We start from the raw sequence: 16,060 nt of genomic DNA on the forward strand, positions 1-16,060 counted from the left end.
TTGAAGAATTTGTGATTTTCTGTGCATGAAATATTCATTCCAAAACATATTTGAAGTATTGAATATTCAAGGGTAGATAATACATCCCAACAATATTCTAAAACATTTTCTTTTGAAATCATTGTTTTTATAAGCTTTGATTCTCTGATAAAAAAAAATTATATACATAAACAATTTGTATAAACAATAACATATCATTATGTGACTGAATGATTTTAAATTAGAGATAAAATAATATTTAATCAAATAATAATATATCATCATTTGTGTATATAATATTACTCTTCTGTGATAAAGTATTGAAAAAGAATCCTCCTATCACAGGCCATGCACAACTATAATTATTGTTTGAAATTATATATTTAGGTTAGGAGACACCCGATTTCGTGGTTGAAAGGACACGTAAGGTGAAACCGTAACCCACACTGCAGGAAGTTCGTTATCAGAAAATGCTGCTCAGTTGGCTATTTGTTCATTTTTGAATCAAGAAGATGGTCTAAAAGCTTCACCTTTTATGAAATAATGTGAGAGAGAGATGAAGGAATGTTTTTGTTGAGTTTTTAATCCCCATGCAAAAAATATATGCATTCAAACAGCATCAAGTTGTGTGTTATATCAAAAGAACTGAAAAAATGGAAAGAGAATTAACGCTTTATTCCTTGTCTTTGAGTCCGGAAGAAAATCGTACACAGTTCCCGATTCCTTTCGACACTTAGTCCCCATTCTCTTTTCAGGTCCTCGATTTTGGCGGATGCTAATCTCTCTCCCTCTATCTCACTTAACTACCAATCTTTTAGGATACAAATTAACCTAGTCTAAATTTGTTTTGTTAATTTCTTGTTGGTAATATATTACTTATAACACCCAATTTTTATGATAAACTCATGGGTTTGAATAGAAAAGGACACACTCTAAAACTTATTAGTGTAAATAAGTGATTAATCCATAACATGTTGATGAGGAGTCGATAGGGTTGATTAGTTTTTGAGAGTGAAGTTCTTTGGGAAATGAAGATTTGGTTAAGAATGATTATTGTGTCAAGATTTATTCTGTCATTGGTGATTACGAGGTTTGATTTGTTGTTTAGTAAGTAATTAAATTTTATTTTATAGTTTGCATAAAAGAGAGAGACCCACTAAGGAAACCCATATCTTTTATCAAATTTGAGATAGGCAAAGCTGAGTTGCCTTTGATACTGGTGCATTCGTCCTCCTTGTCACCACATGCATTCCACTTTCCACTACAAAATCGACTTTGGACCCCAAATTTTACCCAACCTACAAGAAAGGTATTAGCCCACCTCCCATATATTTCCACTCTCTCCTCTCTCTCTATCTCCCCCCACCACCAAATCATCATAATCTCACTCTTTGATAACACAAAAAATCCTCCTCTCAGATTCATACTACTTCACTGCTACCACTTCATATTTAGTTGATATGATTATGAAAAAGTCTCTTCAACATCATCTTCATTGATCCATCTCATCGTCATACAAATAAATTTTCCTTTTACAAATTTAAGGATACAATAGGTTTGTGAGACATGAGAGCAGGAGGTTGCACGGTGCAACAATCCTTAACGGCTGAGGCTGCGAGTGTTGTAAAACAAGCTGTAACGCTCGCCAGACGCCGGGGCCACGCCCAAGTAACCCCACTTCATGTAGCCAACACCATGCTTTCTGCTTCCACTGGACTTCTCAGAACTGCTTGCCTTCAATCTCACTCTCATCCACTTCAGTGCAAAGCCCTAGAGCTCTGCTTCAACGTCGCGCTTAATCGCCTCCCCGCCTCGACGTCGACCCCCATGTTGGGAGCTCAATCTCAATCCCCCACCATCTCTAACGCCCTGGTTGCCGCCTTCAAACGAGCGCAGGCTCATCAAAGGCGCGGCTCGATTGAGAACCAGCAGCAACCACTTTTAGCCGTAAAGATAGAATTAGAACAACTTATTATCTCTATTTTAGATGATCCAAGTGTGAGTAGAGTCATGAGAGAAGCCGGTTTCTCTAGTACTCAAGTGAAAAGCAATGTTGAACAAGCTGTGTCCTTAGAAATTTGTTCCCAAAATAGTCCTGTAAGTAGTAATAATAAGTGTAAGGAAAGTAATCTTTTAGTCCTCTCTCATCAGTCTGCTCCTCCTGTAGGTCAAATTGGAACAAAAGTCATTACTAAACCAAAAGTGATAGATCCAATTACTAATGAGGATGTGATGTATGTTATAGAGAATCTGATGAACAAAAGGAGGAGAAATTTTGTAATTGTGGGAGAGTGTTTGGCGAGTGTTGAGGGTGTTGTGAGAGGAGTGATGGAGAAAATTGATAAAGGAGATGTTCCCGAGGCTTTGAGAGATGTGAAGTTTATTCCACTTTCTCTTTCTTCTTTTAGGCATCAAAATAGAGAAGAAGTTGAACAAAAAGTTGAAGAAATCAAGAGTCTAGTGAGGAGTTATATTGGTAGAGGAGTTGTTTTTAATTTGGGAGATCTTGAATGGGCTGATTATAGGGCTAGTTCAAGTGAACCAGGAAGAGGGTATTATTCTTCTGTAGAACACATCATTATGGAAATTGGGAAATTGGCTTCTGGAATTGGAAAGAATGAAAGATTTTGGCTTCTGGGGATTGCCACTTTCCAAACTTACATGAGATGTAAATCCGGCCATCCATCTCTTGAAACTGTTTGGGGTCTTCATCCTTTAACAGTTCCTGCCGGAAGTTTACGGTTGAGTCTCATCACTGACAGGTACCCAAACCAAACCATTTGTGTGAAGTTTTTTATATATAATTGTACCTCTTTTTTCTGAAATGTTTTTCCTTGCTTTTAAACAAATTTAGCCAAATGAACAATATTACTTACTTTTCCTCTCTTCCTTTTGCTTTTACATATGAATCAACAATGTCTATGAACATATACATTAATTAACACATACTTTCCTTGAAAGCAGAGAAAGATAAATTTCAACTTTTTTATTCTTATACAGTGATGTGCTAAGTCAGTCCTTAAGTAAGAGAGATGAAAGCGGAGATCTAGAGAAGCAGCTCACTTGCTGTGCGGATTGTTCAGCAAAATTTGAGGTTGAAGCTCGAAGCTTAGAAAGAAGGAATGGTAACAGAGAGTCTGCAACTTCAACCCTTCCTGCATGGCTTCGACAATACAAGAATGAGAACAAAACACTCAGCAATAATAACAATGATAAGGTAATTATAATCATATTTATCTCAGTTATTTATATTGATCTTCCTTTCATCATTGTATACAGTCCAAAAAATAGATATAAAAGTTAAACTAAACTTTTTTCCCTGATATTTTGTTTTTCTCTTATTCCCCAGGATACTTCTGCAGTAAGAGGCCTTTGCGAAAAGTGGAACTCAATTTGCAATTCAATCCACAAACAACCTTACTTTTCCGAAAGAACAACCCTCACTTTCTCTTCCGTTTCACCTTCTTCATCTACTTCTGGTTTCTCATATGACCACCACCAATACCCTAATTTTCACAGGACGAGCCATTTTTGGAATACTAGTGTTGTTGAACACGAAGAGTCATGGGCGGAAAGAAATCTTTGGTTTTCTGAAACTCTTAATAAAAGTACACCTGAACCCAGTTTCAGAATGTACTTTCCTGAGCATCATCAGAACTCCAAACAGCCCCTTTCATCCAACCCTAATTCCACTCCAAACTCGGCGTGTTCAAGCGATGTTATGGAAATGGAATATGCCCACAATTTCAAGGAGTTAAACGCCGAAAACGTAACATTTCTATGCAATGCATTGGAGAAGGCGGCGCCGCGGCAAAAAGATATAATTCCGGAAATTGTGACCACAGTCTTGAAATGCAGGTCCGGTATGTTAAGAAGAAAAGGAAATGTTGGAGATCAAAGTGAGATCAAAGAAGAAACTTGGTTGTTCTTCCAAGGTGTTGACATGAAAGCGAAGGAGATGATTGCTAAAGAATTAGCTATGCTTGTTTTCGGCTCCCATTCGAACTTCGTTTCGATTGCATTAAGTAGTTTCTCTTCTACAAGAGCCGATTCCACTGAAGATAATAGAAAAAAAAGGTCAAGAGATGAGCGAAGTTGCAGTTACATCGAGAGATTGGCCGAAGCGGTGTCGAATAATCCACACCGAGTCTTCTTCATTGAGGATGTTGAGCAGGCGGATTATTGTTCGCAAAAAGGCTTCAAAAGGGCGATTGAAAGAGGGATAATAGCGAATTCAAATGGCGATGAAGTTGGCCTTAGTGATGCCATTATCATTTTGAGCTGCGAAAGCTTCAGTTCAAGATCAAGAGCGTCCTCTCCTCCTGTGAAGCAAATATCAAACGGCTCTGATGAGGAGAAAGGCACAACATTGGAGGAGACAAGCCTTTCTGTGTCATTGGATTTGAATATTTGCATTGATGATGATAGCCCCGAGGATCAGTCAATTGATGAAATTGGACTTCTTGAATCCGTGGACAAACGGATTATTTTCAAACTTCTTGAGTTATAAGTTATAGCTGTTTTAAATTTATTCACTTTGGTTCTTTAGATTCTCAGGCTCATCAGTTTAAGGAAGAAATTTCCTCTTTATGTAAACCACCACTTGTATAGTTTCATCTTTTTCGATGGCTTTCCATCAATGTTTGTAATTTATTTTCTTTTATTTTTTGAAATCTGTTCTCTGGTTCCCTTGATAGATGGAACAGCAGGTTACTTCCGTTAATTTAAACCCAAAATTAAATGCTTAATTATCTTGTTAATCCGTTTGTTTATTGTATAAAATTTGTTTAACTTCCTTTAATGTTCATTCATGCAGTCCAAAATCTAACAGTTTAGCTTCGTGCATGCACCAAACCAGTAAAATAACCCTACCACTTTCCCTTTATAGTGTTCATCTCAATTGACTAATCTATATATTTATCTCTGACAAAAATGTTCAAATCTAAATCATGAACGTACTGTAGATTTATAGAATTGATTATTGATTCCTTTTTAACTCAACAGCAACCAATTAATGTTCAAACACATGAGTGAGGGAGAAACGGATAAATTACATTATTATATTTTCTCGGCTAAAAGCTTAGAACAAGAAATTAATCTTGATCCGTCAAGTAACAATACAATAATAATTAAAAAAAATTAAAAATTTTACTATCTTTCAATGAATGAATTTTTCTAGTTATATATATACTACTGCCTCTCCCCCATCATATTGCATGTAATATTAGCAATCATAGAACAGCTTTTGCTAGTAAATGGTCGTCGGCTTTTCTGAGTGGGGTCTGAACTTGCTTTGCTGTGTTTCTTTGAATGAATCAATCATGACTTCAATATGAAAGTTATAATTAATGTAAGTGAGAACAAATTGTGATAATAGTGGAACAAATGAGACGCTTCCCAGTAGGATACTTTTGAGCCGCACTGCGTAGGAATCATTTCTAATTCCTTTGATTAAAAGTAAAGAAGTTCAGAGTTTTTGAGAAAAGCTAGTTTTCTCCTTGGATGCGACTAGCCTACCTGAAGAATAAATAAATATATATATATATATATATATATATATATATATATATATGTGTGTGTGTGTGTGTGTGTGTGTGTGTGTGTGTGTGTGTGTGTATAAATAGGAGTGGCTGATACCAACAACACAGATCATTTTAGGATAGAAAACAAGTATGAATGATTTAAATACAATTGATGCAATATTTTTAAACATGCAACAAAACTGAAATATATTAAAGTATTGAAAACAAAATTGAAATATATTAAAGTATTGAAAACAACATTGAAATTTGAACACTTACTATTTGTTATTTCACAGTATTCAAATAGATGTGAGATAAGAGAATTAATTTTGAAGATTTTTATTGAAGTGAAAATATAGTTTGGTTTCTTCAAAGACTCACATTCATTTATACGACAAGTATTTGAGCTGTTACAATTATTTTCTTTTTGAAATTATTCATGCGATTATTATATTATTGAAATTTTCAAGCATTTTACCTGAAAATCTTTCAGTCTTTTATAGAAAATCTTCATTAATAAGATTTGATTTTTACTTTGTAGGGAATCATTTAGCCTTTCGTAGAAAATCTTTATTATTAAGCTTTACTTTTCACTTTGCAAAGAATGGGAAATTAATTAAAATAGGCACTGAATTTGCCACTTAAATCTTTTTCGGTAAGATTTCTCAACTTTTACCTTTTTGAGCAAATAGTATTTTTCATTCAAAAAATACCCTTCATCCTATTTCTTTTTATTTACAGTAGTTTTCACAGATTAAACTTTTATATTTCAAAGTATACAGATTAAGTTTAATTTTTCTGTAATGAATAAGATTTACAGATGAAAAACATATTAATTTAGGATGTAATAATTGATATTTATATACTTTTATGTCTTTACAAAATGATGAACATAAAACGGTGTGTTTTTTCAAGCAGGTGCAAAAATGTGAGAAAGTGTAAAGGGGTGTGTGAAAATGCGAAGGAGTGCGTGAAAGTCTGAAGGGGTACGTGAAAATATGAAAGGGATGCATTAACTCCGAAAGGGTGCGTGAAATCATAAAAGGGTACGTCAACTCTGAAAGGGTGCATTAACTCTAAAGGGGTGCGTGAAATCGTAAAGGGGTGCATGAAATGGTAAAAGGGTGGGTCATTCTCTTAAGGGGTACATCAGCTTCTAAAAGGAGTGCGTCAACCTCTGAAAGGGTGCGGCATTTCGAAAGGGTGCATCATAACTTGAAGGGGTGCGTGAAACTGTAAAATGGTGCCTAAAATTGTAAAGGGGTGCTTGAAATTGTAAAGGGGAGCGTGAAACTGTGAAAGGGTGCCTGAAATTGTAAAATGATGTGTGAAACTGTAAAGAGGTGCGTGAAAGTGTAAAACTGTGAAGGGGTACGTAAAAATGTGAAAAGATGCATGAAACTGTAAAAAAGTACGTGAAAATTTGAAAAGGTGTGTGAAAATATAAATGGGTGCGTAATAATAATAATTTATTATATAATATAATATAATATCATTTATATATTAATATATTATATATTATATTATTAATATATAATATATTATATATAAAGAGGTATCCCTTTGCATTTCCCGCACCTCTCTACGCACCCTTTTATTTATATATAAAGGGGTGCGGGAAATGCAAAGGGGTGTCCCGCACCCCTATATATATATATATATATATATATATATATAATATATATATATATATAATATTCTATGCACCCGCACCTTTTCACGCACTCCTTCTCGCACCCTTTCCAAATTGTCGCACCCTTCCACATTGTCGCACCCTTTCAAACGTGTCACACCTTCCGCGCACCCGCACCTGCACCCCTTCAGTGTTGTCGCACCCTTCTACGCACCCGCACCTTTTCACGTACCATTTCGCACACTTTTGCATCTGCTTGGAAAAACACACCATTTTGAGAAAACGTCTAGTATATCCATCATTTTGTAATTGTATAAAAGTATATAAGAATCAATTATTATATAAAAAATTAATCTTATTCATTATAGAAAAATTAAGTTTAATACATATCCTTTGAAATATAATAGATTAATCTGTCAAAACTATTGTGAAAGCTACTGTAAACGTTGAGATATAAGATAAGGGGTATTTTTGAAATGAAAAATATAATTTGTTTAAAAAGTTAAAAACTAAGAATTCTTGCCGAAAAAGGTTTACGCGGTAAACTGGCTATTTATTTTAATTAATTTCCCGCAAAGAATCTTGCAACTTTTATATAAAGTAGAAATTTTCTTCTTTTTTAATGACTTTTTATTTTTAAACTGAGTTACAATAAGCTTTGTTAGGGAGAATTTGTTTGTCTGTTAGTCATATTTTGCATATATTTCACGAAGTTTTGCTAGTAGGGTAGCCAAATAGATGTTAGCCTCCCTAATTAACTTTGGAATTATTTTTTACCTAATGGGTAACATTTGATCAGGACATTTTGTCTTGATAGTATAGTTTTGAAATTTGTTTTCTATGATCAGGACATTCACTGATGCTTTTATTTTTTAATATTTTTGTCTTGGTAATAGAGTTTTTAGAGAAATTGTAGCCGTTTTAATTTCTTTACTTTTTGAAAGAGCAATTTCTACTGCTTTTTTCAAATCTTTAAAATATTTTCTTTCAAGATTTGCAAAAGCATTTGGATATCTACAAGCAATTTTTTCAAATTTCTCTATCATCTTTTGTTCCAATAATGACTAAAGCAGTTATGGAGTTTATTGGATGGATTCAATCCATCTAAGATTGAGTCCTTTGATCTCTAGAGTTGGTATTCCATTATCATCAACTTTTATGTCTCCTAGTACTAGATTTTGTTACTCTTCTTTAAGATGGAAATCCCACTAGACTTTTAAAGAGCTGATAAACCCAACAATTAATAGGTGGGTTATTATTTGTTTGAAGAATTAAGTTTTTTTCATTAGGCATTGCTTACCATTGTCATTTATTGTAATATTGTAATTAAATTGTAATCAGACATCTTGTCTATATTTCATTCGTAATTTGAACTAGCATTATATTTATTCTGTTAGATTATATTGTAATCAACCAATTGTCGTTGCAATCAGATATGTCCTCTGATGAATTTGTTTGCCTAATAAAGCCAACTATTTTATATGTGACTGATTGTGGATTATCGGGGTAATTAGATTTGAATTTGAAACCTTTAATCTTAACTGATTAAGTTTTTACTTATTTCTTGTATAAATTCATATTTGTTTGAAAGATCTTTTGAAAATAATTTTGGAATCTTATGCGGGGGTTTTTATTTTTAAGGGTTTTGATTTTTCATCTGTGACTGTGGTGATTGGTTGATTAATAATATCTTTGATTATATTCTATTATTGTCCTATTGTTTCTAAATATTTATTTGTATAATTGTTTTGTTGGATTATATTTTTTATGTCTTCTCTTGAGATATTTTCTAAATCTTTTTTTGTTGTTAAAACTACTACCCTATAAGGTATAGAAATTTCGTCAAGGAGGGAATGCATTGATTCTAAATTCTTAATTTCTTTTTCCTTTGATTTTTTTTAAATTTTTGTTTTTTCTTGTACATTAATTTTCTTTGTCACAAAATCATTGAAGAAATGGTGCATAGATACAATTTTCTTTTAGATAATCATAATATTCTTGGTGAATTAATATTAATCTCTTTTTTCTTTACTAGATGTTTAGAAGAACTATCTCTTTTTCAATTTATTTTCTTTTGAATTAACTTTTTTATTAACATTTCTTTATTTATTTCAAATGTCTCTATCATATATTTAATCCTATATATTCTCAAAAGAATTAGTCATTTGAAAATGAGTGGGAGACATTCTTTGTGAGGTTTCCTGACCTTCCTCTTGTGAAAGTATTTGAATTGAGTAACATGGTTTTTAGAATATTTGAATAATTATTTATCTCTTGGATATATGTTCTGACTAAACTATATTTTGGGATTGAGGAGTATGAGAATCTTTAGAATTCATAGGTTTTTTTCATTTTTAAACTTGAAAATGTAATTTGAGTATCACCAACACTTATTTTTGGTAGTCGTTTCTTACACTTTCATCAAGATTTTCACTAATATTATCTATTTATATATTTTGAATTGGTTTGGAAGAATTTTGTATAATTCTATATATTTGAATGATATAACTATTTTATCTAATTCACAATCTTCAAAAAGAATAACTTGATTCTTAATAGTTTTGGAGACTGTAATATTGGACCTATTTATATCTACTTGAAACAATATTGTGTGTTTCCTTTGGTCATGTCTAATAGCTTTAGATTCAAAAGCAAATTGCATTATTTTGTACTGAACTCTATAAATATATATTTTAAATATTGATCTTGGTTTAATGTTGTAATTAAATGTATTAATATTTAGTGTTAAACATCTAATATATTTTGGTTATCTATACAAACATAAAGTTTGTTTAACAATTAAAATATATTGATCCATTAGACATATTAGATTCGATTGTTCTTTGGAGTGAATCTTTAAAACTAAGGAATCTATAATCTCTTAAACATGTTATAATTGTAGTATTCATTCCTCCAATATTTAATAATTTGATTCCAATTTGTACTAACTTTATATGAATGTAATCATAATTCTTTAATTTTATGTTTCATAATCATCTCATTAGTTATTAATTTCATGGTTTGAAATGAATTTGGATTTTAATTGTTTTTTCCTCAGTCATTATATATTTTGACTGATTTAAATGATTAACTCTATTCAAGATATACAATTCTTATTCCTTATATACATTTGTTAAGGTTATCCTGGGTATACTCCATTTATCAAAATTAACTTGGAGATTCTTTGGTTTGATTTATTTTTTTGAAAATTAATACATTGGTTTGATTCATTATTGAATTCATTTTATCTATAATTATTTCTTCTTATTGAATGATTTGCTCATAACTAATATTAAAGCTCAGAGTTGATGTTGACCTGTCTAAGTATTCCAAATTGATTAATTTATTGTTTCGTTCCATAATAATTATTTCTATTGATCTTACAATGGATTTTTTATATATATAGAGAGAGAAAAAAAAATGTATCATTATATGATTAGATATTATTTTATTTTTAATTCAAAATAATCTAATTATTTGATGATATATCATCTATATACTCAATTTATGTATAAAAAATATGTTCGCATAATTATATATATATATATAGAGAGAGAGAGAGAGAGTGGGGGGGAGGGGGAGAGGGAAGAACAATAGGCTAATTAATTTTTTAACATTCAATAGCACACTAAAGAGTTTTAGATTTTCAATTAAATTTTAAGAAAAGGTTTTCAAATGTTCATGCTTTAGACTTAGATCTGAATATAATCGATAAGATTGTAATATATTCCTTTCCTCCTTTGACTATAAATGATTGTTCAAGGAGAAGGATTCAAAGGAGAAAAAAAAAAAAAGAAAAGAGAAAGATTGAATAACAACCAGATATATAGCTTTGTGTATAGCTAACATTAGACAATTCGGATGAGATTAGCATTATCTTGAGTTAAGTAAGGAGAGTCTCTTCAACTATTTTCTTCAAGACACTTCTTTTGTAATTTATAGTCACATTCTACTATAGCATTTGTAGAGTAATTAATAATATACTTGTGGGTGTAAACTTTAAAACGGTAAATTGAACTATGTTAAAAAATAAAAATTTTCTGATATTCTTTATATTTGATTTATTTCTCACTATAGTAAATTATAAAATTGATTAATTGATCATCACTATTTTTATTATAGCTAATTTTGTGTAAAACTATAAATTATGTATATTTGTTTATGGCGAGAATTCCTATTGATGAGCTATATATTAAATTTTATTGTACAAATATTATTAATCATTTTATCATTGATCATGTTTGACACAATTAATTGGCTCGAAGATTAATTAATTGGCTTACATCATCCATGTTTGATGCAATATTTAAACCAAAATATTAAACGAGAAACAATGAGTGTGCATGTTATATCATTCAGTTAGTGGCTAGTAAACGGCCTAATTAATATACTCAACAAGAAGAATTGAGCACCAAATCTTTTACAGATTGACAGACCCTCTTCTTATTTTTATTTTTTTTTCAAATTTTTTACTTTCAAGAGGAAGGATAAAAGAAAAAGTGGGTATATGTGCAAAGATATAATAGATTTCTTATAGGAGCTTGAGCTAGTAGCTAGTGTTGCAGTTGCTAACAAAATTTATGGCTGATTTGATTCCCAATAATGTGGGCAACTTTATAAGGCTTATATATCATGGCCAAAAAGATACAAAAAGTGAAGTTATTTCTCAATCCAAGAAAGCAAAAAAGCACTTGGCAATCTTTCATTCGAGGATGAAGTTTGTGCATCAGTAGCTACAATGTTAAGCCTCTGAATAGTAGCTAGAGTAATTAAGCTCAAGTGGATTTGGTTTAAATTGTCTATTCGATGTATTGAGAAGGGAGAAAGGAAATTTTTGAAATTTCAATCAAATATAAAAATCATATATATTGTGTTTTACTTTTCATATTGAGTTCAAACAAATTGTAAGATATAATTCAGTTGAATTACAAGAGAATGAAAAATACAGTAAAAAAGTCTTTGAAACGTCTACAATTTGAATTTGAGAATAATTTATTGTCTATTAATTTTTTAGCGAAATGTAAACTTTATGTTGTGAAGGTAAATCTTTAACCCATACATTGATTTTTTATTTTTTATTTTTACACAAGTATATTCAACTACTTTGTTTTCAAATAATCAATTCCTGACATCCATATTATATACACAATTCATACATATTGGGAAGTGAAAATTAGTTGATTTAATGAAAGTATCATTAGGCTACACATAATGTTTCTAAAGGAATGAACAAAATAAGATTAAGGTATGATCCATAACGTAAGGATTGTGCAAAGGAGAAGCAACTTTTCTGTGCTTTAGAAGGGAAAAGTAAAATCTTCCCTAAGAAATATCAAAAGAAAGCACTACTTTTCATGCTTTTCTACGATGGATTTTTTGAAAGAATAAGTTTTCTCTTCTTTGAATTTTTTAAACCAACATTCTCATCTTTGGAAAGCATTAAAAAGTTATGGTATAAGTCTTTAAAATATATATAAAAAAGCAAAAGTTATGTAGATATAATCAATAACAAAACTAAAAAGATTAACACACTAGTAGTATAAGCATCTTCTTTAAACCTTAAAGATGTTTCCACTTTATATTCACAAAAAGATAGTTATCTTCTCAACTTTAATTTAAAACCCCTTAAGCATAAGTAGGGAATTTGTCGCTTGTGGCTTTTAAAAAGATTAGAGGGTTTTTGGAGTTGATGAATTATTAGGAAGACAAGGTGGGGTTTTGATGAGTTGCACTCCTCACTATTTCTCTCTCTCTCTTTCTTTGTTTAATTTCTTTTTCTTTCTTTCTAACTAAATTCGGCTTAGTAGTATGATATTCTCTTCTACTTTTTACTTAACTCTTCCATCTTTTTTTTTTTTCTTAATTATCTCTACCCCAAAAGGAAGAAGCCTCCATCTTAGACTGCTTTTTCTTCTTTAATTTCCTTTTAGTTTTTCATCTTTTCTTCAACTCATTTTACCCTCTTAATTAATTTCTTTTCTAATGAGTTGGCAACTATCAGTTAGCTTTAATAATTATATACAAGTGTTCTTTGTATCTTTTTTAATTTCTCCTTCTTATTCTTTATTTAAAAAATGTACTTCCAATAAACGTTTAACCTATAAGTTGAGATAAACATCAAATCATGTATATCATCCATACATCCATTTAATAAAATCCTATTATATATCAATATACAGAATTTTAATGAATTAATTAATGTTCTTTATTACTATAATTAAAGAGAAATATGCATCTAGAGTTCTTTTTTAGCCCTTTTTTCTTTATTCAAGTTATATAATTAATAGCACTTGCATCTCATAATACAATATGCTTGGCCAATACCGGCCATAAGCTTATGTATGGAGAACTAATGGCATAAGTTGGATGAAAAAATTTAGGTCTCCGATCGACACTCAGCAATATTAGAATTTTTACTTAATTTATATATTATGTATCAATATTATTCTTAAAAAACCTCTCGCAAACCCAGATTTTTTAATATATATGTTGTAGGCCTGGTCAAAGCAATACATTAAATTATACCATAAGAATTTAATCTTGAAATTATTCTGTTGGTATATGGGGCAAATCTTTGTTTAATTATGCTGGTTTTCCGTGATCTGTGCTGATAATTAATCATGTACTTTTATGTTATCTGAATGATATCCCATATGCTCGGTAGGAAACAGTAGATGATAATTAATATTTTAATAATAATGAGTGAAAATGGAATCTAAGTTTCCCTCAAAAGCAGGAAGGAAAATAAAATTGAATTGTGTTGTGCATGTAAAAGTAATTAATGTAATTAAAATGCAGAAAGTGGGTGTCACTTTCAAAGCAAAAGCTCCTCTCTTTTTCTAGCCTTGTGGCTGGTATTTAGCCCTTCCTAGCGGGGCTAATTTAACTTTGATCTATGCATCTTTTTGTACATTGATTCAACTTTTTTATGTGTATTATAAATATGAATAGAAAAAGGTAGCATTTCAGCTCAATGAACATGACATATTATAGCTGAAAATTTCACGAAATTTTATCATGTCTCATGCCACTAAATAAAGAACACATGGAGCGCATTAATTTGAGATTATCGTTTAAATTAACTATTGCAATGTCTAATTAACAACCACTCATCCATCGTTTCCAAATATTATTCGTTTTATGCTAAAAGTGATCAGTAAACCAAGTTGGGGATCATAATTCATAATCCAACTTAAAGTCCAAACTTTTATGTAGTCATTGGGAGAGAGATTGACTTGACCGGTAACTTAATTAATCAAACTTACTTTATGTGCATGTTCGTTCAATGTGTTGATAGATCATGAATTTGTGACCACAATATATATGCATAAATTAAAAATAAATTTTGGAGTTTAAATGTTATTGTAAAGTCTCTTTAGAAAACAAAAACTAATAATACCCGTAGAATATTAAAATTTTTAAATAAAAGACTTGTGTTTGAATTTCTATCATTTTTTTAAGAATATATTCGTATAAATACAACCATTTTCTTTTCTTAGAATTCATTTTTTTAGGATCTAAGTCTATTATGATTCTCAATCTATGGTTCTTGTAGTTGAAAGAAATAATGCAACGAATCCTTGAATTAAAATTAAGTTTGGTTTTATTTTCAAAACGTTTTTTCTAATAATTTGGATTCATAATCAATTGGATTTCAATAAATACAATATCAAAATTTAAAATCCACATTTCAATTAACAAGTCGATAAAAAAGTCCGTAACTTTTTCACACTTTCTATAAAAAATCATTAAAAAAACTTTATTTTAGAACTTAAACTCGTGATTCTGAGAACTAAATTTGTGAGTTCATGAATAGGAGTTGAAATTTGCCTTTTGATCATCAATACTAATTTTTATCAATTTATTCGTAATTTTACTTGATTTTGGCCATATTTTATGAAAACATATAATGATCCATGAACCATACCATATATATAGTAGATAGATAATATTTAAACACACAATTATGCTTTTCCTGCAAGGCAGCATCTCTATAGTTGATTGAGTTCCAACGGTACTTGAACCTTATATATTAATTTTTTCCATTGAGTTGGGTGATTATCAATCAGCTTAATCCCAGTCTATTTAAGATTAACATTAACATTAAAAAAAAAATGAACTAAGCAAAGCATCGTCTTCTAAAAGATTTCCAAACTGAAGAACAAATAAAAGCCCTAGCTAAATCATCATAATCTTGATGTGCATTTATTCCGACTGGAATCATCAGAAACCTTTTCACTGGAATGGTTATGCCTGTCTGTTTCGAAACATGAGTGAAATTAATAGTACTCAGCTGAGTGTCATAAAATTCTCTCACACAAAGGAATAAAACAAATTATTGGATATAGACATTAACCATAAAATTGATGGTCGAGTGAACGCTTAGTGGAGCCCTCAATCTTTAATTCATGAAATCAAGACCATTGATTGGACCCAACCACTGTCTCAGCAAGGGGAAAATAGAGAGATTCATACGTCACAAATGAGGGGCCAAGGTGCCAAAACTTCATTCATAAGCTTTATAACATAAGAGACATACTCATTAAGGCAACAATTCTTATTTGCTTTGTGAGTTAATGGGGGCCTCCATATATCTTTTTCTTTTCCCATCTCTAAGAGCTAGCCATTTGTATCCTTTAACTTTAGAAACCTTTTATAGCCACCAATCCATAAATCAATACTTAAACAACTTTTGGATATCTAATCATAAATCTTTCTCAAGATATGGGTTTCATTTGCTTTTCCTAGCTCTTCAAATAATGGTGCTTCTTTATTCTTTATCAGAGCTATTGCCCTTTTCTTAATTCAATATGATTTTTTATACTTATTCTTTTAAACCTTGAGGCATATAGCTTTGACAAAGTTTTAGGTAGATAGGCAAATTATTTTCACATTATTGTGCGAAGTTTTGATGAGGATGGAAATT

The 16,060-nt window shown here is 30.8% G+C and overlaps 1 protein-coding gene across 1 annotated transcript; it reads left to right on the forward strand.

Annotated features, from left to right (window-relative positions):
* The first annotated feature begins 1,316 nt into the window (after positions 1-1,316).
* LOC123214544 (protein SMAX1-LIKE 3-like) lies at positions 1,317-4,739 on the forward strand. Its single transcript, XM_044634374.1, has 3 exons — positions 1,317-2,741; positions 2,980-3,196; positions 3,329-4,739. The coding sequence occupies exons 1-3, from the start codon at positions 1,546-1,548 to the stop codon at positions 4,487-4,489; spliced, it is 2,574 nt and encodes an 857-aa protein (XP_044490309.1). The 5' UTR covers positions 1,317-1,545; the 3' UTR covers positions 4,490-4,739.
* Positions 4,740-16,060: the final 11,321 nt, after the last annotated feature.

Source organism: Mangifera indica, chromosome 1 (assembly GCF_011075055.1).
Source record: "Mangifera indica cultivar Alphonso chromosome 1, CATAS_Mindica_2.1, whole genome shotgun sequence".
NCBI classification, from domain to species: Eukaryota; Viridiplantae; Streptophyta; class Magnoliopsida; order Sapindales; family Anacardiaceae; genus Mangifera; species Mangifera indica.